The sequence below is a fragment of the Limanda limanda genome, chromosome 10, assembly GCF_963576545.1.
Source record: "Limanda limanda chromosome 10, fLimLim1.1, whole genome shotgun sequence".
Taxonomy (NCBI): Eukaryota; Metazoa; Chordata; class Actinopteri; order Pleuronectiformes; family Pleuronectidae; genus Limanda; species Limanda limanda.
Window position 1 is genome coordinate 13,718,458 of NC_083645.1, and position 27,173 is coordinate 13,745,630.

The 27,173-nt window shown below is 40.9% G+C and overlaps 1 protein-coding gene across 1 annotated transcript in view; it reads right to left on the reverse strand.

Moving 5' to 3' along the window:
* Positions 1–576: 576 nt before the first annotated feature.
* Positions 577–27,173, reverse strand: part of ccdc88b (coiled-coil domain containing 88B) — a 40,696-nt gene continuing 14,099 nt past the window's right edge. The window contains exons 9-28 of the mRNA XM_061079788.1: positions 26,584–26,665; positions 25,551–25,709; positions 22,982–23,128; positions 22,434–22,614; positions 22,120–22,235; positions 21,743–21,811; positions 20,578–21,282; positions 19,388–19,567; positions 15,850–16,190; positions 15,482–15,641; positions 13,825–14,223; positions 11,546–11,707; positions 10,930–11,207; positions 10,541–10,684; positions 9,756–9,942; positions 7,353–7,498; positions 4,974–5,081; positions 3,538–3,689; positions 1,386–1,730; positions 577–737 (exon numbers count right to left, since the gene is read on the reverse strand). Of these exons, the coding sequence (XP_060935771.1) occupies positions 700–737; positions 1,386–1,730; positions 3,538–3,689; positions 4,974–5,081; positions 7,353–7,498; positions 9,756–9,942; positions 10,541–10,684; positions 10,930–11,207; positions 11,546–11,707; positions 13,825–14,223; positions 15,482–15,641; positions 15,850–16,190; positions 19,388–19,567; positions 20,578–21,282; positions 21,743–21,811; positions 22,120–22,235; positions 22,434–22,614; positions 22,982–23,128; positions 25,551–25,709; positions 26,584–26,665 (4,099 nt within the window). The 3' untranslated portion in view covers positions 577–699. The remainder of the gene's footprint in view (positions 738–1,385; positions 1,731–3,537; positions 3,690–4,973; positions 5,082–7,352; positions 7,499–9,755; positions 9,943–10,540; positions 10,685–10,929; positions 11,208–11,545; positions 11,708–13,824; positions 14,224–15,481; positions 15,642–15,849; positions 16,191–19,387; positions 19,568–20,577; positions 21,283–21,742; positions 21,812–22,119; positions 22,236–22,433; positions 22,615–22,981; positions 23,129–25,550; positions 25,710–26,583; positions 26,666–27,173) is intronic.

Consider the following 27,173-nt stretch of genomic DNA (forward strand, 5'->3'; position numbering starts at 1 on the left):
TGACAAATAAATAAATAACAGAATAAAGTTTTACACTTGTCATTTGACCTTCAATCTGTGGATGATTAACACTGGGTCGACCAGCTGCTGTAGATTCATGACTAAAGTTAGAATTAGCTGAAAAACTATTATTAGATGAAAAGGTTGGATGGTGGTCAGGGTGTTATTCAGTCCTTAATTATTCTGAAACATCTCAAAATTAAACTTTATACCGAGTTTTCTAACGTTAGATTTAGATACAGAGAGAACGATAATGATTTGAGCTAAAATGACCTCTTTGATAAGGTTAATGTTAGGGAATGAGTTTGGGTAAAATTGAAAGAAATTTTATTATGAAATATATAAGCACATTTATGTTGAGACCAAACAGGTAGAAACTTAAGAGATTTAAATATAAATAAGCTGGTTAAAGATAAATACAGTCTGTAAAATTAACAGTTAGTTTCTCTATTATTTCTGATATTATTCTAATGTCCGAATAATAATTTAGTGTCAGATTTAGAGCTCCTCACTATTTAGAGGTGGTTTATTCATTCGCAACTCAGCAACACTGGTAAATGATTTATTCATTCAAAAATATTAAAAAATACTACAAGGATCTTGTACTTAAAATAATCAGACATACAAAGAGCTGTATCAAAACAGTTTTCTGGAAGCACAGCACAAAACAGTGTTTCTAGTGGAGACTGTGGGTCTGTCTCAGGCCGTCGGCGTGTTGTCACCGGACTGTTGATTGTCTGGAAGGAGAGAGGATCACAGAGTAATATGCACACACACGTTTTAATTAAAACAATTATGATCTGTATTCTGAGTGCCTCTCTTGCCTCATTGATCTATTCCGATGTGCTACACACTTTTAAAAACAACTACTTAAAAATATGAGTAATCATGAGATGACATTTGGTTCTATCACAGTTACATGAAGTGGTAACATTTCTCTCAGTGATGAAGGACAAACAAACACACACACACACACACACACACACACAAACCACCAATCAAAATTGATTAACTCAATTATGAAATTCAATGAAATAAAAATGTCAACCAAAATTACCCAGAATATCAAATGTTATCACTTCACTACTTGATCAACATTTTTCTGTTCCTTGAAAAATTCAATTAAGGGGTTTTCTCCTCCAAAGAAATCTACTTTCAAATTGTAAAAAAGTCAAATTTAATTCCATTGAATTAGAGAAAAAAAAGACAAATGAAACCCACAACATCAAAAGGCACCACTACCAATGGAAATACTGATCACTTTATCCACTGTCATATTATACAATAAACAAATAAACGATCAGACAAGAGAATCTCTGGTCAGACATCTCTAAAGTGCACAGACATAAAATCCCATTGTCATCACTGTACTTTCTCCTCCTTACCTTTCCCTTCGTTCTCCTCGACACTTTCCTGATTGGTCGGCCGTGCATCTGCTGTCTGAGGTGCGCTTGTTTGGCCCTTCTCTTTTTCCCAGAGGACGGTGGACGTGTCCGGGTTGGAGCGCAGCTGCTGACGGGGATGTGTCTTGTTGTCACCAGGACTGAACGATTGGGAGACTCCAGAGCCTCCTCTGACCAAGCCCAGCCCCCAGCCATGACGAGATCCCAGTTTACGACGGCCCCCGGAGCCGGAGCGTGAGGGTGGAGTCCCGGGGAGTGAAATGTCTGGTTCTGTCTCGGATGTGGTTTTTCTCAAGGGAGAGGGAGAGACCGGAGCACTGCGGGGATCTGGAAACAGTGTGAAAGGAAGTCAGGGGTTGAGAAATGGTTATTATCATCTAAATCCACAGAGCTAGTGATATAATACTGAAGGTTGAGATCTATAGGTCGACATTTTGACCTCAGGTAATCATCTGCGAGTACATAACAGCTTTTCTTCCAGTTGCAGTTTCAGTGACTTATATGGTGGCAGGTGCAGAAGTGAATCAAGAAATGTGTGTGACTGAAACTCAGGTGGTGGAGTTCGTCTGCCATTTATCACAAGGTTAGTGGTTTGAATCCTGGCTCTCCCTGAACACATGTCAAATGTCCTTGAGCAGCTCATCAGGCCCTGAGAACTGCTGCTGACGGCCATGCAGCCGCGTCTGTGAGTGTGTGGATGAACCAGAAGAATTGTCAAGCACATTTTTTAAACCTTTTATACTGTAGGTTTGTAAACAGGTAAAAGTAAATGCAACCCACATTCATGTAGTGTGGTTGAGCACATATCTTAATTATTTATTAATTTATGTGTAAATAGTAGCAAAGTAATTTAAATTCCCTTTGCCTCAATGGCATTTAAGAAAAACATTGTCTAATGCACATTTGGCCAATGCACAAGAACACATGAGAACAAAGAAAAGGATGAAGAAAAAATTAATTACACAATTGAAAAAGCAACATTTCAGACATTAAACTCAAAAAGAAACAACAGCATCTTTTAATTGAGTTTATTGGCTTTAAGGTTGTTTTTCAATATATTTACTGACTGTGCAGGAGCTCATCTCTTTCTTCTTATATAGTATTACATTTAAATGTAGAATTATATTTGACAATAAATGTATGATAATAACAGATGATACTGAGAAATAATTTTAATTTTAAATATGTCATTTTAATGCTCCTTAGATTAAAATTTCCATAAACAAGGTAACTGATATGTATATATCCATGTTTCACTTTTTATCTGAGGAGATTTACAATCTTAACCTCTTTACAGGGAATTATATCAAATTGAAATAACTTAAATCTGACTGTGAGCCTTAGTTAGAAACGTGTCGTATGTTCAGAGACTCATAACACCAGCAAGAGCATAAAAACTGACCTGAGACCAGTGGTTAATGTCACTTTGACCAGCTATAAGGCAGGTCAGTTTCAGGGTTAAATGCAGGTGCTATGGGAATGGTCGCCACAACATAGTCAATAGAAAGGAGAGGAATTTTTGTTGGAATTGTTTAGGGCTCAAACAATCTCTCTCTCAGTTTCAACAAAAATCACAAATTCCTTTGTTTATTCAGGACAAATAAAACTAGAATTTGAATTGTTTCACTTGTACTTGTGGTGTTTCCTCATCATCTTTTTAACACATTTTTGGGAGATTTTCTGCTTTATTCACCTGCGAGACAATTGAGAGAACTCAAGGGACAGAGAACCAGGAGGGAGGAGGAGGAGTGAATAATACAATTTAAATGGGAAGTAGCTCTGCCAAAAAGAGAGATAAGCATGTTGTAAGCGCAGGTTAGGTCTTTGAAAGCATCTGCAGAGAGTTTTCCCTTTTTCTTCTCTCTGTGTCTGTGTCTCAAATTTTGCCTTTCAACATGTGGTTAGCAGAGAACGCCAGCCCCAGTGAGTCTTGGCGCTCTACGGGGGAGATCTGAGGAGAAGAGCGTGGTATCAATGCTGACCACACTTGGTAGTCATGAGATGATTTGTATGCATGCCTGTAGCCTTGCGTGATGGGGTTGAGCATGAGAGCATATCTTTGTGAAAACCAATGGGCTTGTGTTTGTGTGAGAGAGAAAGAAAGAGGGTTGGTGTTGTTTATGTGTGGTCTCACCAGACGGAGGTGTGTGTGTGTCTGTTGAAAATTCAGTGCTGTCGGCCAGGTTCTCCACACTGCCCGCGGCGGTGAAGAGGGTACGTCCCTCTCTTCCTCCTCCACGCGGTTTGATTAGCTTCTTCATCCTGTCTGCAATCCAGTTAGATTTCCTATGAGGACACAGAGGACAGGGACCATTTACAAAGAGGGATGAGGTAAACCCAAGAAAGTCTGTGATTGTGTGTGTGTGTGCGTGTGCGTGTGCGTGCCCTGGTTTTCCAGGAAACAGGAGGAGGATACCAAGTGTCACTAGTTGCATCTTGTTCCCAGTGATGAATTGAGAATCATACAGCGCTTGTTGCTTGATACAGAATTTAACTTTTAAGTTGGCGACTGTCATTTATCATGCTAAACAAAGCACATTAAACATGGCATCAAGGAAATCAATTTGTAAATGATATAATTAAAATGTCATTACCATATTAAATCGTAGCACAGAGGACAGAACGCACTTTCGTGACAGCTGAACAATTTGTACACAACAATACTAATCACTACATGTTACATTTAGGGCACAAAATACTTGTCAACCGTCAAATGAGACACAGACGAGCTTCCACTGAGTGAACCGAGAGCGCTGTACTCAAAACACACAAAGGCTGTGACCTCAGTTCACCATTTTGCATTCTTATTCTGACGCATGTCTGCAACATCTTTGTGAGAACGGAGATAAATCCTCCTCCTTTTATGGAGCACTACCAGACTCATTGTAGGGAGCTAGAGAGAGACTTTCCGTAAAATTGAACTTAAATTAAAAATCAAACTCTCTGAAACCTCAACAGTTTATAGAAGAAAATGTTATATGTAGTCAAACGACCCTTGATAATACTGAACTTATTAGTCAAAGATAAACCTGACAAAAGTGCAAATGATGACATATATATATATATATATTTTTTTTTTAACATAGCTCATTTCCTGGCCACTTGGTAGCAGCAAACAACATTGACATATTCCGCCTTTTAGTTTATTTATCGACCAGAGAGTAACATGGATGTTTATTTGGAGTCAGGTTTGTGTCCATCCAATGAATTCATATCACATATTGACTTTTTGCTCTGTTAACACCTGAGAATAATATTCAGCCCTTTACCGTAGCTGCTAAATGATCCAGCCACTACGCTAACTGTCTTTCTGCTGCTTGGTGCGGAGGAGATGGTGATGGTGTACCGACGACAGCCATAGCCTAATTCTCACTTCAGGCATATAAATCAGCCCCCAGCAGGATTTTTAACTTGATTGAAGTTGGATTAAACTCTCTCTGCTCTCTCTCTCTATATGTATATATACATGTATACGTGTGTGTGTGTGTGTGTGTGTGTGTGTGTGTGTGTGTGTGTGTGTGTGTGTGTGTGTGTGTGTCTGTATATATATATCAAATACGTATACAGTACTTGGCCTTGATGGTTGGAGCTTGCATGCTGGGCTCAAGGACTCTGTACTGATCCATAATCTTCTCCACCAACTTCTGCTTCTCCCGACGGAGCTCGCCCAACTTCTCCCTAAGGGAAAAACATGTGAAGCATCAGAATAAAGCAGCTGAGACGAGCATAAAGAAAAAAAATGAGTAGGATGGTCTGTTTGATTCATTTCATGCATTTATTATCAGTGGGGGTAGATTCAGTGAATCTGGAAGTGTGTACATTTAACGTGGCTGATTCAGGCCATGCCTATAAACTGGCTGCTGTGAAATGGAGCCCGCTGTGCTGTCTGAACTGGATTCTTTTGAAAGCATCAGATCCTATGATCAAATCAGAAAAGAGGCTTCATGTGGAAGTTCATGGTCATATGTGCTGCTGAAGAGCAGAGGGTTCAGAGTTCCAGCTGTGGTATCTATAAACATGATTATATATCATGTGCAGGTTCAGCACACAAAGACTGTGACTGTCAAGCTGACTGTTGTTTAGTGACACGTCGTGGGTGGAAAAAATCAGGGATGTTAGATCAGAAAGGTCAGTGGTGGAAAATAAGATGATTCAGTTAATATCAAGGTCTTGGTACATTCAAGCCACGCTAACAGCCTGGAAACCATAAAACACACATGTATCATTTGGCGCAGTTTGAATTAACTTTAATTTGTTGATAATGCCAATGCTAATACACTCTAAAATCAGGAAAGTTTCCTCTAGGGCCACCATGAGATTCACATCAGTGGTTTTAAATGAAATGTCTCATTAATATATATATATAGGATAGATTGCCCTGAAAATTGTCGATGTTATACTTAAAAGTGACTTAGCAGCAGGCTCAGGTTTACTTTGTGTTATGGGCTAGCTGGACACTAAACATGGTAAAAATACATGTTTAGCATTAGCATATCAGCATGCTGACTTTAGCATTAAGCTCAAAACTCCACTGTTCCCTTGTACAGCCTCACAGAGCTGCTGGCATTGCTGTGAGCCTTGTTTTCACATTTATGAAGATGCAAATCTATCTTATCACATGTTTTCTAATTAAATACTGTTTATTTCTGTGCTCAGATCTGTGCAGTATCGCCTCTTTTAAAATCCCCCTTTTTCAGTATCAGCATCAACTAAAACCAAGTGATTAAATTGTAGGAGATCAGTATCAATTTTATTTGAATTTAATCAAACACCCACCCTTGAAGGCCAGTTTAAATCATTTTATGAAAAACATTTGATGCCTCCACATGTTTGCTCACTGGATCCACAACATTTATACCAATGTATGTTGCACCAAAATAATGAATATTTCAACACACAAAAACTTAAATTACTTCCTTGCTGTTCACACCTATCTCCTGACTCATGTACATGGTGAAAGTATTAAACTATTACTTTGTACTGTAATTGGTGTATGACCAGAACCATGCTGTTTTAAATTCTCCATAACTTTGATTTTTGTCGCAACAAAATCGAATCATTTCAACCTCAAGTCCAAGTGAACATTTGTGCCAAATTTGAAGAAATCAACCCAAGATCTTCCTGATATATAATGTTCACGAGAGCGGGGGGGACGGATGGACCACCACAACATATAATGCCTCAGGCCACAGCTGTCACTGGTACAGAGACATAAAGATATAAGAAACTGCAGAGACGCTGTCAATCATGATATTTAATAGGAGTGCACTATTACCTCATGAAAACCTCTAAACATATGCATCAGTCTATACATTTTGTGTAACTTTGTGTATCTTCTGTCCTTTATCTACTGGTGTGCTGATTTTATGCCATCAGTGTTTCCGGGGTGGGAGACTACAGACCTCTTAATGTGCAGAACTAAACATTTCCTTTAAACACTAAAATATGAAATATTATTCAAATTTGAGTCTGTAATTTTAGCAAAGATTAAAAGTGTTCTTTCCAAAAATGTAAGGTTACGCCATGAACAGATGTAATTTGTGGGGCATTTGACTCATAACATTTGAAAGGTGAGACCAGCTCTGCATGCTCACTTCTAGTTCTGGATGAATCTGCTATTACTTGCTATTAGTCATTTAAAAGAACGGCTGCTGAGTGCTGTTGTGTCAGTGTGAAATTGTCTTTACATAAGTGTTATTTTATGAACATAGCAGGAGCTCAGACGATGTTCTACTAAGTTTCAAATGGTCAAAAAAAAGTGTTTTCTCTAACACACCTACATGAAACGCTCCAGCATGTTGCTACAATTTGAGCAACACATTTCAGATACTTTGTTGTAAAAGCGATTCCCTCTTCAATCTGCTGCAATTTTCACGGCAGAAATTCTCAGCAGAACAGAATCATCTGGTGTGTGTGTGTGTGTGTGTGTGTGTGTGTGTGTGTACTGACTGGAAATCCGTCTGCTGGGAATAGTGCTGGTCACGGCGCTCCATGCTCTGCTCCATTAAGGCCCGGTTCTCTTTCAGCAGACCCTGGTTCTGCTCTGCTAACTGTCGGTTCTCCTCCTCCATGTTCCCCTTCAGCTGGGTCAACAGCTGCACATGCAAGTACATAAAGCGCCATGAATGTTTCCTCAGGATAATGTATGTGTCTGTGTGTGGTAGTACACACTTTCATTCTGCTTTATTCAACTTTTTCTAGCTGTGACCAAAAACAGAGCATTGAGAGTTTCATAAAGATGCTTGTTAGGGCAGAGTTACCATTCAAGGCTCACATGCGAGGCCACATCACAATGTGTGAATGGTATAATCAGACGAAAGAGTAAAAAAGGCTCTTTAATCCCTTTTCATCTTTAGGCATGTTTGAGCTTAGAAAACATTCCTTAAAATCACAAACCTCTGAAATCTGAGAATTATTATTAAGGTCTCTCTGGAAGGTACGGCCACATCTTCTTTGAACATCTCCCCTAATTTCCTTAGAAACATTTAGAAGTCTTTCAGTAGCTTCAAGAGATTAATTGTGAGCTTAAACACATCTTTTTCTTTTTAATTGCCACCTTTCTACTTCTCCATGTCCTTCTGCAAAACAGTATAATGAGAGTCCTGGTCCTCAGATTTTCAGGGCCCAAAACAAACTTCCAACAGCAAAAGCATCCAGGGAAACACACATGCTGATACTTAAATATTTGAAGTTATGGCTGGGTGATATCACAAAATTTGGTTTTGACCTTATAACAAGCATTGGCAGGACCGAAATCTGACATTTTAATACCAATAGAGATGTATTTAATTTTTCAAAGAAACAAAAAATGATATTTGAAAAAATAATTAAACAGGAGAATCTGTTTCTGTGTGCTTCTTATTTTTCTTGCATTAATCTGCTTCTAGTTAGAGCTGCTGCCTGTGAAGCTACAGGCAGCAGCTTGCAAGCTTAGCTCAGGGATCAGGGCAACACAATTAACCTGACTCTGTTTGAAGGTAAGAAAATCCACCTACTAGAAGCTCACAATTTCACATGTTGTATTTGTTTAATCCATGAGTGTAAAAAATGACAAGTCATTGTTCTAGGGTGAATTATGAGCTGAGCTATTTCTTGGCCAGGTGCAGCAACCTGTTGGTGTCTCTGCTGGTTCACAACTACTCCGAGCCAAAACAACACAACAATACCATGATAATGAGCAGTGGTGCTGCAGGTGGGTGGACTTTGTTACCTTTGGCTCACCTGGCTATGGCCAATTATTTACCATACAGACATGAGTGTGGTATCAATTCTTATTTAATTCTTGGACAGAAAGAGAGTAGGAGAATAACAATTCCCTTAGGTCAGCATTGCGGGCAGCATGGTGGTACAGTGGGTGCAACACAATAAGAGGGTTCTTAGTCGGATTCCTTGGGGAGACTGCTCTCCATGTGTCTGCGTGGGTTTTCTCCGAGTACTCCGGCTTCCTCCCACACTCCAAAGACATGCAGACTGGAGTTAGGTTAACCAAAATTGAAACTTATCCGTAGATGTAAATTTAAATGTTAATGTTTGTCTCTGTATGTGGGCCCTGCGAAACGCTGTTCAGCATGTAGCCTGCCTCTCGCCCAATGTCAGCTGGGATTGACTCCAGCCCCTGCAACCCTCTGAGGATGAGGAGTATAGATAATGGATGGATGGATGGATTGATGGAGGGATGGTAGGAGGACGGACTCACAGATGGATGGTTAGATGGGTTATATCCTAAACTAAAGTTGTGTTATTTCAACCAAGTGAATTTGAAAGGATCCTCATGAGGTGTCCAGCAGGTGATTCAGCAGTGGTTTCACAAGCAGCAGAACAAAACATCTGCTGCTTGACTTCTGGAACCTTTTATAGAAAGTCACTCTCCAACTGTTTCATACCTCAAAAACTCTGGAGAGTTTCCTTGAATGATGTTTTCAATATTCAGGGCGTGTTTGACAGCATTACACGGATGAGTTAATTCTCCCCCAAAGGCAAAAGACGTCCCTGCTCCTCATTAGCTACTTGGTATTCATTTTCTGTTTGGACCAATGCATCATTTTTACTGAAATTGGGTTTGTATCAAGTGATCGAAACAAGTCACTGTTCCCCACTGATAATATGATGTATTTTATCTGTGTAAAATACTGTCTATAAAAATGCAATGAGATCCTAATAAAAGATGTAATTGCCCAATAACACTTAACATTTTCAAGAGTGTAATGTATGTGAATGTTTCCACTGTGAGGCAATAAATACCTTTTTTGCAAGTAAATAGTCAACATGCAGCATGAATACAAAACATCGGTGTGTATCTGCATGTGTGTAATGGCGTTCCTGTGTGTGTGTGCGTGTGTGTGTGGTTAATACCTGGTACTGGCTGGTGAGGCGTGCGTTGCTGAGGTCCAGGCTCTGATTGGTTTCCCTGACGGCACTGAGCTCACCCTCCAGTCGAGTCCGCTCCAGCTGGGATGTGCTCAGCTCCCCCCTCAGCACCGAGCCCTGAGCCAACAGCTCCACCTGCAATGCCAACCACTCCTTCTGGTGGGCCTGATGCCTGCAACACCCACACACAGGGACTTTCAATTACCACTGTCACTGCTATGGTAAAAGCATTTCAAGTAGCTTCATGCGACGAGTCACATTCAACCTGTAACACATTCAAACGGCACACTTGAGCCAGGGATCGAACCGTCGACAATCTGATTACTGGACGACCTGCTTAAAACCAATAAGCACATTTGACATAATGTCAGACAAAATGAATGAGGACCACATTGTGGAGCATCACTCATCGCTGACGGAACAGTGGCACGGTGAAGGTGAGTAATCATCATGTTCTATTTTGTAACGAGATGAAATAATCTTAATTATCACTGTGGGAAAAATTAATTTATTTGAAGTAATTCCTTCTCTGTCTTGTTTTGTGTGTTTTGTTCACTGTGGGTCCTCAGCACCGAACGCCTCTCTATATTCCTATCTGTAAATTTGCATTCAAACCAATGCCTGTGTTGCTTATCATAATTCATATATAGTAGACGGGTTAATGCTGCTGTTCCCTGTATTCAAATGAACGTGGCAGCAGTGAGAGTGAGTGGCAAGAAAGAATGATCAGATCTCATGAATATGATGCAGGAGGCGACTGAATTCTTTACCTCACGTTGTCTTCTCTCAGCCTCTCCAGCTCTCGGTTTCCCTCCAGTCTCCTCTGGGCCTCTGCCCCCATCTCCTCCCGCTCCAGCTTCATCTCCCGCTCTCTCTCCTCCATCTGGGTTTTACCGTCCAGGAACTCCTTGTACCTTGGGATTGTAAAGATAACATTCAACCCAAACAAAAAAATATGACTTGTAATACATGACGATTTAAGATGTAAGATGTATATTTTAGGGCTGTTATATCAGCGGATTTTTGTGTTGATCTTATGTCTTTCTCTGGTCACTCGTCCTCAAAAAGATATATTAAAGACTCAAAACTCTGCCGCAGTGAGAATTTAATGTGTTTCACCTCAAGAGTCTAATTTAATGCAGCCAGCGTGTGTTTGTACCTGGCCTCCAGCTCCCTGTGCTGGGCCTCCAGGCTGCGGTTATTGCTCCTCAGCTGAGAGTGCTTGTCCAGCAGCTCCTCCAGCTCCACCTCCTGCCGCTGCTGCAGCGCCGTCATCCGCTCGTGGTCCCGCCTCACAGCCTCCATCCTCGCCACCGTCTCCTCCCGCTCACGCGCCCAAACCTTGGACTCGGCCTCCAGGGTCGCACTCCGGGCCTCGCCCTCGTTGCAGCACGCAAGCAAAGCTGAATGCTGGGAGCTCAGTGATGCTTGGTCCATCTATGTTTTTTTATACGTAGTACAAAACAGAGAAAGCATGTCTGTAGATGTGACTCTAGATTTATTGACCTTCATTTCTGGGGAGTGGGAGGAAGTAGAGGCGTGTCGTTCATCTTTATGTACAGTTTATGGTTTTCTCCCTATGAGCCGTCTTTACGCTAAGCTAACATGCCTATTTCCCTTGCATACATTATAATTTTTTCATAAATCTTCCATCTCCACTCCTTACAGTCTTTATAAAATTGTCTAAATTTCCTGCAAAAAGTACCTGTGCTTTAATTTATTCAATAGGTTCTGTTTACAAGTTGGGACAAAATCATGCTCTCTGTCTGTCTGACCTGCAGCTGGGTGTTGAGTGTCTGCAGTTGGGTGCAGGACTCCTGCAGGCTGAGCGAGCGCCGGTGCAGAGCCTCCAGCTGCTCCTTCAGGTGCTCACACGTGTCCTGGGACTGGGACAGACGCGACACCAAGGCCTCCTGTCCTGCGAGTGCCACTGCTTTCTGACAGAGAGAAAAATCCCTTTTGTTCACAGCCATGTTCAACAGCAGCTGCGTATAAGGCTGTGCTCCCTCTAACACACATCGCTCACAGCTATAATCAATCAATCAAACGTTTCTACAGCACCTTTCAAACAGGTCAGTGCAGTAAGTGCTTCATAATTAACTGCTGAGCCAATTATAAGACAATACAAATACACTGCTGACATTTAAATACCATATTATACATTTTAAAAGCTATTATAACAATAGAGACAAATAGATATAAATAAATAGAAGAAACTAATATTAGATTCGAACAAGTTGTATTTTGTAAACTTGCTGAAGGTATAATACCTGCTGTTTTATCCAATCTCCGAGTGAACTTGCAGCACAGCACACAGCACAATTAATGTGAATATTCTAAATACTGGCAGAGCGACAACACACCTCATGCGTTCATCGTCTCCAGAGTCTGCAGCTCAGCTCTGTGTGTCATAGCTCTTTATTCACTTTGGAGTTTGTCACCAGCACCTGGTCCAATCATTCGGTTTCACAGGGGATCTCTACTTTTATTTAGAGATCAAAGTTTTACTCTCTTTTTAGTTTAATTTTCATTTCCATTTGATGCTGCTCGCTCTTTCTGATCCACTGGTCTTCACAGGGAAATATTGTACTTTTATTCTGCTAGTATAATCTTGAAGCTAGCGTTTTTAACTATTACAATTTTACATTAAGGCTTCTGCATTATAAATGACTGCACTTTGTTGAGGATTAAACCAGTAGTTAGATATATTTAGCTTGTGATGCTACACAAAAAGCAGTGTGCTGATGTCACATCAAAAAGGAATTCTGGGCCCTGTGATTTTAAATGTGGATGTGGAAATGAATAGTACTTGAGAATTGGTCCAGTGGATCACCTCAGTGGCTACATTCTACTCCTATGGGGCTGTGACATACTGTGACATACGAAATGTCCAATGGTTATTAGTATATAATTGTTATCTTTTTAACCAATAAAAGGCTTGAAAGTTTGCTAAACAAGAAGTCTCACTCCAAACCATAAAGCTAGTTGTCCCTCCTCTGCTCGCTGCCTCTCCCTGTCTCTCTCCTCGTTCGCTCTTCAATTTGTTGGAACTCTTGATCAGTTAACTCTGGAGCAAACATGTAGGGACGACCATCAGAAAATGATTCAGCCATAACAGGTTCTCTCAGTAAAAACCCAAACTCCTCTCTCCAACTCTCTCTCACTGATGTTTCCATCTCCGTCTTCCAGAAACAACCCAAGAGACGAGGAAACAAAGAGTGGCAATGAGCAGAGGAGGGACAACCAGATGCTGCTGGTGTGTCTTCCCCCAATTTACACTTACTATCCGGTCAATAAAGGTGAAATGCAAGAAAAAACTACCTTAGAAAAATGAATTCAAATTTGTTGCATTGGCACTTTGAGCCCAACATGTGTACCTGCCCCTTGTTGTGTGTGTAGCCAGAATTGTTTCCTCTGTCCTGATGTTAACCTTTAAATCCTGACGATGTTAATGCAGCACCACACCGACTGAGCAATGCATTGAATGAAATCTCTGACCTTGGCAATGCTGGATGTTATAGCTCAATGCATGTGTGTGTGTGTGTGTGTGTGTGTGTGTGTGTGTGTGTGTGTGTGTGTGTGTGTGTGTGTGTGTGTGTGTGTGTGTGTGTGTGTGTGTGTGTGTGTGTGTGTGTGTGTGTGTGTGTGTGTGTGTGTGTGTGTGTGTGTGTGTGTGTGTGTGTGTGTGTGTGTGTGTGTCTGTGTGTCTGTGTGTCTGTGTGTTTGAGGGAGAAAGAAATAAAGAAATATTCAGAGCAGAAGCAAGAGAGCAGGAGTGGAGATAAGGAAGATTAACAGTAGCCGAAGTGACATTATAAAAACTGATGAGCAGAGATAAAGAAGTAGCTTTGGAAATGAAGTGCTGCACTTGTGGGAGTGTACTGTGAGCTGATAGTCGTGAAACATCCCTTGAGCAAGAATTTCAGCAGAATATAGATCATCATCCACTCGCAGCAGTTGGACTGATCCACATTGACAGCCTGTAAATGTGATTCAAAGTCCGACACCAGCGCACAGCTTATTCACAGACTTGCATTCAATCGCAGATACACACCTCTTTTTCCAGCTCTGTCAACCGCTCACTCAGCTGCCGCTCTGTCTCTCCTGTGGCAGCATCATGAGTAACAGAAAGGTCATGACCTTTGCCGGCTCCAGGGGATTGATCCAGAGGTGACGTGTCCTGGGTGGGTGTCGGACTAAGGTGCGTCTTGTTTGACGAGTCTGCATTTGAACCAGACGTAATGTCCGTTTCTATACTTCTTCTTCGCTTTTCCAACTGGAGAAGAGACTCGCTCTCCTTAAGGCACCGGGAGAGCGAGTCTCTTCTCGCCTCTGATTGGCTGAGGGAATCTGTAACCGTCTTCTGTTCAGCTTCGGTTTTTTGTAGTTTCTGACTCAGACGTTCGACTTCAGTGGATAGTTCCTGAAAACGTGTGTGCTCATTGGAAAGGTCCTGGTAAGAGAGAGATATGACACAATAAGTCTTTCAAAGTTTAAAATCTGTGGAAAATAAAAAACACAAATCTGGGTCATGAATCACACTAAATGTCACATTATTATTTCTTTGTCGTTTAAAGACAGATTTTTGCTCCTGAGTGAAGGAAACATCCTGTTACCTTGAATAAAATTGGTGATTTCTCTGGGTTTGAAAATTTTTGAAAACATTTTGGATTATGTAAATAATGTAGTACACAAGTCATCAACATATATAACAAGTCTGGTGATCTTTGAACATAAGCAATACAACGATATATTCAACTCTATTGCTAATTATAAAAATATTTATCACTATAATTGGTGTTTAATTACAAATCTAACAAAACATGTTTTTAAATGTTTTGCTTGTCTTTAAGTCTGGAAATGGACCCATCTTCATATAATCCTTTTAACACCACTGTGTATTTTTGGCTGAGCTCCATGCTGCATACTAATTACATGCGGTAATGTTCACTGACCAGACGTTAATATACGCCACAAAGAAATGATTCACTGACTTGACAGCTATCAATCAATCTGTGACTTTGGCTGCAGCCAATTAAAGAAAGAAAGGAGACATAATAGTTTGTTTTGATTGATTGACTCAAGCTTAACATCATCAATTTGTGTCATTGCTCGCAGCTGTAGAGCAGCAGAACGGTCTTTGTTGCATATTTAGCATATATTATGGTAAACTTTATATATAACACATATATGAAGCGTTGCATTTCGGGATTGTTATATGAAGGTTTTTGATTTGACTACACAGGGCAGAAGATTCACACTTTGAGACACCTCAGCTAGTGATAATCAACACTGTGCACTGTGTACTTAACAGGGCATAATAATGTTGGGTTCCTGGAGGTGTTTTAAGGTTTTCCACCTTCATTTCACATGTGCACCGCTTTGTGCGATAATGAATGGTGAAAATCCAGAAACTGTGTTAGTCAATCTGCACTTTTTCTTTGTATGCAGACTTTAGTTGCTTTTCCAGTATGAACCGACTGAATTGATGTGCAGCTTGTGTGACCTATAGACCTAATAATACAGAATAAATACATTCACTTGCACAGGGCAGACGTGGACATCATAGAATAGAGTGGACTGCTATTACTATGACTTTATATCCGACAAACAAATCTCAGTTTGAAGAGGCCATTCCTGCTGCCTAGAAAAAGGTAGACACTGAGTTTAACACAACACAGACACACACATGCACAACCACCCACACACACCTGGGACAGTGAGCTAATCTTGGCCTGAGCGTCTGTGTACTGCTCCTGCAGCTGCTGTTTACCCTCCTCTGTGCTGGTTAATCGAGTGCTCAGGTCTTTCTCCAGGTCCTGCAGCCGAGTGCAGAGCTCCGTAGACTCAGACAGCTGCTGTAACACACGTCTGCATACAGAAACACACAGACACCAGAGGCAACACAGGTCAGACAGAGGATCGAATGAAGATAGAGTTGACATTACAGGTAAATACACGATGCAGCCAGCAGCTCTCTCTGAAGCCTTGTAGAGCTAACTGCGTGCCTCAGCTCTTGACCAGGGTTAAGTGTGCCTACAGGAAAGTGTGTGTCTACCATAGACTGTATGGTGTGTACCTGTGCTCTACATCCAGATCCCTCGCTCTCTGGTTGCTGTTCTCCAGGGCCAGGGTTGTGCTCTCCAGCTGCTGCCTCAGTCTTGCTGCCTCCCTCTCTCTCTGCCTCCCCTTCTTTCGCTGGTCATCCAGCTCCAACTGACACACCTCCTTCTCCTGCTCCAGCCGTGAGGCCTCCAGCAGCGCCTGGTCTCGCGCCCTGGCCAGTGACTCGGCCTCCAGGGTGGCCTCCCGCAGCTCAGCCTCCAGCTCCTCCTCCCGACGGCGAGAAGTCTCCAGACTGCGTCCCTGGCGATCCAGCTCTGCTTTGAGAGTCTGAGTGGTGAGCTCCAACTGGTCCCTCTGGTAAAAGAGGAGAGATGGAGGATTCAGGCTATTTTGATTCTTGCTGCTTGATTAGCTACCTTTACTAATGGCCTGAGAGGCAACCGGCTGGGGCTCTTGTGCACAAACTAACAGATGTTCCAAGAAGATTTTAGTTAAATATACAATTAAAATAGAATGAATGAATACAAATGTAACAAAAAGTGACAAAAAAATTGGATCAATAAATAAATCAACAAACATGAAATTAAACTTTCAAACTGTATATGAAAGAAAACCGTAAGAATTCCCTACAAGTGTATTGTAACATAATGAGTTATTCGTATACTAACAGAAAAGAAAAAAATACTAATTTCATAATAATTAAATAATATTCTTGTAAACCAAATCAACACATGATTGTGTTTAGTTTTAATTCAGTGCAGTATATTGATGGGGTTTAATTGGGTTTAATTCACCACTACAGCTGAAAAAAGAGGAAGAGTCATGTTTCCTTTAACACAGTGCTATAATGAATTCAGACTGTCAAACTGTAACAAGAAACTGCTTTGTTTTATAAATTTAACATTTTAATTTGGTGCTGATAAAAAAATGGGATTTTTTATTCCAACAACAAATTGATAGCAGAGTATTTTCTCTACTGTAAAATTCAGAGAGTGTTTTGTTGTTGTATAGTTTACACAGTATTCCACAATTTTTCATGGTTATCTACATGTATATATTGTGTTTGGTTGTTGGCAGAGGAAAATCACTTGCTGTGCAATAATTAGGTCAGAAAGGAAAGGCGATTTATTTGCCAGACAAAAGTTGGAATCATTATAAAAGAAGGAAAGTTTGAAAATAAAAATATTGAATATCAAAAGGCACCACTTCACTACCTGACTCACATTCTCAAACAAACAGAATATATATATAATATAATAAAAGATATTTGGATTTTTACCCCAGAAACAAAACCTGCTCTCAATTTGGCCGAGTCAAACTTGTTGCCATGGGACTACAGAAATAAATACAAATTTTATTAAACCCCTAATATCAAAGGAACCAATTCACAAAGCGATTTAACATAACTGTGAAGTTTCATTAAAAAAAACTGTGAATGGTTTTGGAGTGTCCAATTACCCCTGGATCGTCCCGTGTGTGTTTAGTCTCTCTGCTCCCAGTTTGTCTGTTCATGTCCCCGGTTTAGCTTGTGCTCTAGTTTGTCTCAGTCAGTCGAGGTTCCTGCTTCTGTTTTGTTCAGCTGTGTTTCTCTTCTGTTTTTCGAGCCGCTCGAGTTCAGTGTTTCAGTTTTACCCCCCAGTTATCCCTCATGTCTCTACTTTGTTCTTTGTTCGCTTTTCGGACCTTCCTTTGCCTGCCTACCTTCCTGCCTGCCTGCTCTCCAGCGACTGTAAGCCTCTTTATTTATTCACTCTTCTATACCGCATCAGACTTGATTCTGCCAGAGTCCTGTACACCTTAACCTCAATACTTCCCATCCTCTCCTCTCAAGGCAGACAGACGCCAGCCCAGAGTTTGATTCCACTCGAGGTTACTTCCTGTTAGAAGGAACTTTTTGCTCACCACTGTTGCCAAGTGCTCACTCACAGGGGGCCCAATGAATAATATTATAAAAAGTATTGTATAGACCTGCTCTATATGAAAAGAGCCTTGACATGAAGTTAGTAGAACATTTTTGACATGTTCATTTGTATCAAACTGTATATTGTACAGCGAAAGCATGTGTGTTTCGCCGCCACACAGCAAGATGGCTCGTGGTTCGATCCCCTGTTTGACCAGGGTCTCTCTGTGTGGAGTGTGCATCGTCTGTGTGGGTACAAGTTCAACTTCAAGTTAACTTCATTATCCCAGATGAGAAACTTGGTTTACAGTCAGATGCAGGACACACAAACACAAAGTAAACAGAACATGGGATCGACTCCATCCCATCCAGCAACCGGTTTAGATATATGTATATGGATGGATCATAAGAGTATTGAAAATATATGTACAGCAAACTTTTGGTTAGTAGATATTAAGTGTATATATGACATCTAGTATGTTCTCTTCAGAATGGCGCTCAGTAGAGCTCAGACAACCTCTACAGCTGAACACTCCTACTTGATCATCTAGCTCTTAGAGTATGAATATAAAATAAAAAGGAAAATGGTCTGATAATCTAATGATTCATTTTTCATAAACACATCATCAGTGTTCTAACCTTACCACAAGTTGCCTCAGCCAGGTGATTAACCCTCCGCTTGTTTCCGAGTGGCATAAAATCATAAAACACAGTAAAAAGAAGAAATAAAAAGAAATACTGGATCTGCCACTCAATCTGCATCCACTCAAATATTTAATGGTTCCTTCCCAGACCCAGGCCCTATCCTTTCACCAAGTAGGGTGAAAACCCATTTCGTATTTTACATAATCCTAAAAATAAATAACCCAACAAACCAGGAACAGACACAGGTGAAAAAATAACCTCCTTGGTGGAGGTAAAAATTATGCTAATACATAAGAATATAACAACATCTCTGTGAATGGGAGAAATTAAATCGTTTCATGGTGTTTATTAAATGCTAACTTAGCCCTGCTCTTTTACTCAGCTTGTAATTTCTCCGATGCTTCACTGCAAATAGCACATTATGCACAGTATTTAGAGACTCACAAAGGAGAGTATAAAAAAAAGAGATTCGGTTCGGTTTTCACTGAACCTTCATCTGGGATTTGCACTGAATAAATTGTAAAACATCTTCAGCCTGTGATCTCTGGTCTGACTGTCGATGAGTTTTTGTCGATATGGGAATCTCTGCTTCAAACAGACTCGCTTGCTCAATGCTGTTTGTATGTGACCTGTTGTTTTACAGCTTGAATCGCCCAGTTCACTTCATGCTGTCAAGTTGACCTCCAGCTGAACAATTTCTCTGTTTAATAATATAATTAGTTTTTAGATAAATAAATCTGGCAAGCAGAATCCCTATCTAATGTCATTCATTCAATATTATGCATTAATTATTGAAAGAGTTTACAGAAAGATATGATTGACGATTAAAAATAGGATCAAATTTTGTGATTGAGGATTTTTGTTACTCAGCTCCATTTCATTTGGTTTCTATGTGTATTTCTCTTTCTACCATCTGTTCATTTTTGCTGAAATTAAATAACCTGTGCTGTGGTAAGGAAAATGTTTTGGTGTGACAGCAGGTGTGTGTGTTTGTGTGCTCGCCAACCTTGCGCTGGGCGGTACGCAGGGTGTCGACCGTGCTGCGGAGCGCCTCCTTGTCTCTCTCCAGTGCGGCTCGCTCGCCCTCCAGGGTGGCGATGACCGTGGTCTGCATCCTGTGAAGCTCGGCCTGGCTCCGCAGGCGACACAGCTCCTCCTCCATGGTCAGACCGTCCAACTGTAGCACCTGGATAAAAAACACAGGGGGAAATTCACTTGTCGGAGGCTTCAGTTCGTGTGGCTGCTGAACTGTGTTGTATTAGAGGTTTGTTGTTATTTAGCCCTCTGATTGAAATCCTATACACCAGACAAAAAAAATAAAAGAACCCATTTGAATACATTTTCTCAAATATGGTTTCTCTCAATTGCAATAGTTCTTGTCACACTGATGAACGTCCATGTGCTTTTTTTCTAGTAAATTTTCTTTTAATTAGTTATTTGATGCTGTAAAAATTGGGTGAAACTTCATGATTGACAGCTATATCTGACTCGGGATTGGTTTATCATGTGTATCAGCGGGACCTCGCTATATCCACTTCATAGAAGATCAGATGAATATGCAACAAGATTAAAAGTCTCCAGCCACGATAGCAGCTCTACTTCAGTACAGTGGTGGTCTGAGCTAAATGTTGAAATCATGCATGTATAATGTTCAGTGTCGTGTGTTAGCCTGCTTACATTTGCTAATTAGCACTAAAACAGCAGAGACTGAAGGGAACGTCATTTGTTATATGGACAAATGCAAATTTCCATGTGAAATGAAAGTGATTACAAATCATCTCATGAGGTACATGAATGTCTCTACTCGATTTCATTACAACCTCTCTAAACGTTTATGTGTTTAAGTCTGGATAAATACCTTAAGTAAATGAAAATTATTCTATAATTATTGCTGTACTAAAACACATTCTCTTAGGAGATTGCAAGACAATTACAGGACTGTACAATAAGTTAGTGCTGGAATGAATCTGTGCACCTTCTACCAGTATCTTTTTATGAATCAATACCTTAGTATATTTCTCATATTTGAACAAACAATATCAACCAGGGTTTAATATCACATTGAGAATATGTTGTTAAACTTATTGATACACAGGATGACCACTTCTTGGATACTCAAAGTCATGGGGGATATTACTTGATACAATAATTGTTATATCATTCAATCCATCCATCCATCCATCCATCCATCAGTACCTCTATCTGCCTGCGAGCTTCTCCCAGATTTCCAGCGGCTTTCTTCAGACGCTGCAGCTCAGCCTCCAAGACCACCAGCCTCTGCTCAGCCTCCCCAGTTTTCTTGCTCTGCTCTCCCAGCTTGGAGTACAGAACTTGGGCAGCATTAGCCTGTCTGTCAGCCTCCTCCTGGGCCTCCATGAGTCGGGTTGTCAGAAGCTCCACATCAGGAGCAGGCAGGCAGCACTCAGTCTGCTCTGCAGCTGTGCTCTCGGCGTTATCTTTTATGCTTTGTGGATGTTTCTGGACCTCGGAGGTTGTTGTTGACGCAGGCTGCTCTTCCTTTAGTCCACTTTCTCTCTCCTGTCTCTCCCTTTCTTTCTGCCCCCCCTCTGCCTCTCCCCTCCTTTTGAGCTCAATCTCCTCATCACATGGTTCACCTTTTCCCCCTATAATGCGGAGAACCTCCTCGCCCACGCCTGCTTCCCGCTGGGTCCCAATGATTTCTCCTCTTCTCTCCCTCCCCTCCATCATCTTCACCCCTCCTTCTCCCTCCCCACGGCAGGATTCAGAGCCCTGGACTCCCCTCTCCCTCCTCTCCTCCTCCTCTCTGCAAGGCTTCTTCGTTCCTTTTCCCCTCGTCTGGTCTTCTTGGTGTTGGAGTTTGGTCACAAGCTGTTCTAGGTGCTGCTTCAATGTGGCATTTTCATTCTTCAAGTTTTGAAACTGAAAAGTATAATGGGAGAGAAATGTCTATACTTTTCAGAGCTTTGAATTTCTTCTGTTTCTTTTCTTTTGGTGCTTCCATGCATTGAACATGAATCAGCTTGAAGGCATTGTGAGCAATAAGAGTGTCATCACCTCTTTTTCTAACTTAAAATGCAACCAGGATTGATACTAAGACGCATTAAAGAAGTAAGAAAAAGATGGAAGTAGTATACTTCACTTCCTGGTTACATCCCTCATCGATTACTTTACCTCCCTTCTTATTGATCTCCCTCCCAAATTCCTTCATAAGCTTCACCTAGTAAGTTTTTAGACAATATTATTGTGTAATATAACTTCCATACGTAAGAAATAGCACTGTGAGACAAAAAAAGACATTGTATATTGAACATTTCTATTATATCTGTTGAATTTGGGTCTGGAACAACCTACAGTAACCCTCAGGTCCCTCTCTGCTCACCTCAGTGAGTGTACTCTGATGCTCCATCTCCAGACCAGCCAGCTCATCCTTTGTTTCTGGAGAATCCGCCTGCAGCGACAGGAAATCGGTTAACTCCTACAGCTGCTTATCCAAAAATCTTTAGCGGCTCAGACACTTACAGATGCTAAGTCTACAAGTGATTTCAATAAACACACCGACGTAGTTCTTTCTGGTGATCATTATAATACATAAGGGCAAACTCTACACAGTTTATGCTCTGCTTCACATAGCATGGAGTTGAACATGTGCTTCTAAAGCTCTGTCATCTCTCTTGTCAACACACTTTCATCATCTAGATTTTTGTAGCAGGGGATAGGTAAACTGTTAGGGTTGGAGTTAGATGCCTCAGCCCTGACCTCCTGCTGGGCCTGTAGCTCCTCCAGTCGTCTCCTCAGCTCTGCGTTCTCCTGCTCTGCTCCCAGCAGCCTCAGCGTTGAAGCCTCACCCACCTCCACGCTCAGCGGCTTCTGATCTGTGACAAAGGAAGGGATAAATAAAGAATAAAGCATAAAAAGGAGGAGAGGCGGAAAAGGAAAATGGAAGAAAAGAGATTGAACTTGATTATAGCTGATTGATAACCTGTGGGCCAGAATGCCCCTCAACATATTTCCTCTTATCAGTTAATTAAAATGTCTTAAATGACAAGGTGCAGAGAGGCAGCTGCTCTGACCAATCAGTTCGCTCAGCTCCTCGTCAGAGTCCAGTTCTGATTGGTGGAAATGTTGGCGAACCGCAGCGACCAGAGACGGAACGCTGCCCCCTCCGTCGCTGCTGCTGTGCCTCAGGTCCGCCTCAAGGCTCATGTTCATCTCCAGCAGCTCGTCAACTCGCTGCCTCTCAGTCTCCCGCTCCTACACACAAACACACACACACACACACACACACACACACACACACACACACACACACACACACACACAGACACACACACACACACACACACACACACGCACACACACACACACATTGATGTCAAGGGGCACACACACAATATACAATATAAAATATATTAACTACATTTATGACATATATTTTAAGAAAGACTGATTATTTCCTTACATATTAAACACACATGTACATACAAACAGAACCCTCTAAAACACTACTATGTCCAACAATACCATTTCAAATTAGGCCTACACAAAGTTTTTTAAATTAAATAACTGTATAGTAATGAATGGTCACAAACACAAAGTTAGACATCTTGGCTCCACCCACCGCTTCCACATCCATGACTTTATTTCGCAACAGAAGATTGTCCCTCTCCAGTTCCCTTAACGAAGAGCAACGTGCCCGTGCCCCGGTCAGCTGTTCTTCCAGGAGAGCTTTGGTCTCCTGCAGCGCCGCGCACAGCTGCTGCTGCTCCTGCAGGGGGCGCCGCACACAGGGAGAGAAAACATGGAATAATAAAGTGGAGTTATCATTATGTCAACCGGACATAATCTTCAGAACAGAACGGAACAGAACGGAGGTTGACCTTCAGAACAAATATTTGACCACATTTTTTCTAGAGCCCAATTTTGGCGAGCCGAGGCCAACCCTGAGGTCAACCCTGATATTAGGGAGGAAAAAATGTCAGATACTACGTCGGCCGATGTTTATATAAGTAAAACAAGCAATGATTCCTGAGTTATCATTATCAACCTTCATTACCAAGAAATGTAATTGAGGTTCTATATTTTTAATATATCATAAACTATAAATAAAATGAAAATATAAACTCAACCAAATATATAGAACTTGAATAAAAATTAAACAACTTTTTTTCATGTAAAATATAAACATTCTTAAAGTCCTTATGAGAAATCCTTTCTCCATGGTTTAATCTGTATAATAAAATGTTTCATACTGGCAAACGTAAATGCTAAAAATCTTGACCAACCATGATCTTTTGTCTGGCTCAAATTTTTCACCTCCTGTCACCAAAGCCTTTTTTTGATCTTTGTCCCACACTTGTTTGCACCAGAACACAAGATGAAATGCTGTGGACACAGTCAGGACTTCATGCATTCTGTGAGAAGCGATTGTAATTTACAACGCAACCACTTCCTCTAATTTGCCCACACCTATAACTGCCACAGTTGTTCTTCAATTCAAAGAATTTGGCCTGTAATTTCCTCTATAGTTATGCATGTTGAGACAAGTTATATGGGTCTATAGTCATGCATATGCTTTAACCTCAATTGGGGTAGTTATGATGAAGATGCAGGCAGGAAGTGGTGTGGAAAGGAAAGAAAGAATGATGCATCAAGGTCCCCTAGTATGGAAGATAATATGTGAGTTTGTAGAGCATTGAAAACTGTTCTATACTTATGTAGTGTGATCAAATCGTATTAATCTTGTTATGCTATTGAAGTTCCCATCCAGCTGTTTGTCACAATTAAATTCCTACACCATGAGAATACAGCAGAGTATGTGAAAAAATGTTCCAGAATCAGAGCTGAGAATCAAGATATCATACTGAGACTTGTATAAAAAATGCAGCATCCTTTTTTATCCAACAACAAAAGCCCGACATGACTTCTAGCTGCTTTTCATTCGGATCTTTTGAGGCAGTTTTCACCGGAGAGGGAAGAATCTCCTCCTCTTGAAACGAAAACATCACTCTTTAATTCCAGCAAAACCTGATATTTGATGATGATTTCGTCTTCAGAAAGAATGGGCTTAGAAAAATTACAGGTGTCATCAGTGCATGTTAAACTGTGTTTAAAGTGTAATTCCCTTCTTATTTTGTAGTCATCGAGTTTGTGTCTGTTAGTTATGGTAGCAGAGTAATTGCTGAGGCTAACTCTACCACTAAAATAATGTGTGACAGGATAATAAACACAAGTGTTCAGACAAACAGATGCTAAACAAGGCAATATGATGATATGAACCAATTGATTTTTGAGGGGAAAGCAAAACAAGTCTATAAAGATCCAATTATATGAACATTTGTGATTCTTCCTTGTGTGACTCATTATTAGAGATGTCACTGAGATTGTCAGCACTTTACTTGGTGCAATCTCCATTATCACGGCCTGAACTGTGAAGATAGGATCTGAACTGTTAGAATCTGGAGTTTTCCAGCACAGATGCATATAAACATTTAATGTCCGCTCTTCTTCTAAACTTCACAGTGTCAAAATTAATTATGAATCCCAACACAAGAAAAATTCATCCCGCTGTCTAATTTGGGCTGTCACAGGGACGCAGAATAAATCATAAAAAGAAGGTGACAGCGAGGACACTGGTGTGTTTTACAAGGATATGAGCACATTTTCCGCCTCAGAACAGCTCTACTACCACAGAATAAATCTCATTTGGGTATAAAAGTTCCAATAACCGAAGCCATACTCCTGCTCTCTGTCAATGAAGCAGCTCCCAGCTGTAAATCCCGATGACATCATACAATATAACCTCGTTCTCTGACTTTGTTCACACTCACTCCTGATGGAAAAGCTCACAGCCATTAGATGGAATGCATGGCTTCTGAGTGAACGTCTTTTAAAAAAAATAATAGCTTCTCAGGGAACACTTTTAAAAGGGGATCTTCCGGAAACAACCTTCACTGGTAATGTTTATAAGAGAAACTCTCTGGCTTTTGGTGTGTTTATGTCCAAAATGTCTGATGTCTATATGTAACGCACTGTCACAACAATACAAATGTATTTCATGGTGTTGATGTAGACGTGCTGTTTTCTCCCTCTGTGGTGTAAAGTGCTTATTCCGAAGTGTGTGTGTGTGTGTGTATGTGTGTGTGTGTGTGTGTGTTTGTGTGAGTGTGTAAGCGTGCATGTGTGTGTACCTTCAGCTGAGTCCGTGTGAGCTCCAGGCTGCGTAATCTGTGTTTACAACTTTGAAGCTCAGTCTGGAGATGCTCGGCCCGTGTAGCTCGCTCTCGGGCGCAGTCCAGCTCATCCCGCAGTGCACGCATGCCCCTCACCTCACCCTGCAGAGTGCGGCTCTGCAGACACACACACACACGCACACATATTCAAACACCAGTGGGAATGAGGTCAATAAAGGTTGTATACAGATATGGGATATGCAGCAGAACAAATGTTGACAAAGTCTGATACAGAGAGAAGGAATAGTGTGTGTGCGTGTGCGTGTGCGTGTGTGTGCGTGTGCGTGTACGTGTGCGTGCGTGCGTGCGTGCGTGTGTGTGTGTGCTTAACAGCAATGAAATATCTTCACAAAGAGAAAAGGAAATTTAAAAAAAATTTCAGTATTCTTTCAGATTCAATTTAGTACCTGGACCAGGTTTAGATTAAGGAAATAATAGCATAGTGATGAACAGAATAAGAAAAGTCATTTATTTAAGCTACTGAAACATTTAGTTATAGTATCAAATAATGCTTCAATGACAACACCTTAGATTGTTAGCAATATTACTTCTACTGGAATGATACAACTAAATGATTTGGGGAAGGAACATTGTGACCTTATAAGACCCAGGATCATGCATCTAGATTTGTTCTGAATAAGGTTCAGCTGGAAAAATAGTTGAACTTTAACAGTAGTCTTCCTCTGGACAGCACTGTAGTTGGCTGCAGTGTAATTGCTGCTAAATAGGTGACCTAAGAGGAATCAACTTACTGGCTATAAAACGACAGCTGTGTTCTGTGCCGTTGGCTGTGCTTTACCCCTTTTGAGCCTAAAATACAGTGAATTATAGCCATGGCCAAATTAGTTAAGTTTTATGTGTGATAAATTCTTCCTGTGTGTCCGTCCAAGGCTTGTTAAAAAAAGTTATAACAGAAACATCTCAGATTTGGCAGTACAAGTCGGGCTCAGCTGGGTCAGGTTCACTGCAGATCTCTGTCATGTGTCTGTACCTCTTTCTGAAGCTTCTTCAGCTGCTCCTCCATGGTTTGGATCTCCTGCTTGTTATCCAATATCTGATCCCCTTTATCTTCCCTGGAAACAGTCAAACATAAAACCAACATTACTTAACTAGAATTGCTGCCTTGTGGTTGTTTGCCTGCACCAACCAGTACACTTTCAGACTACATACATTTCTTTTCCAAATTGATATGAGTTCACTATGAACTTTAACCTCTGAAATCTCATCAGGTCATCTTGGAGTCAAACTGGTCAAATTTGAGGAAATCCCCTCAAGGCAAACCTGAGTCATCCCGCTCAACAGGCTAAAAAAATGTTTTGTGAGGCCACCGTGACCTTGACCACAAAAATCAAATCAGTTCATCCGTGAGTCTCTGTGAACCCTATTTGAAAGAATTCTCTTGATGCACTCTTCAGATAAGGGTGAGGCCAAATAGGGTTTGTGAGGTTTGTACCAGACAGAGGGACAACACAAAAACAATGCACTGGATGTGGCCGCTCTTAAGGCATACAAAAATAAAAATAAAAAGCAGTTCATAATTTCTTACCATAATATTATGACAGGTTATATTTGCAAGAGACG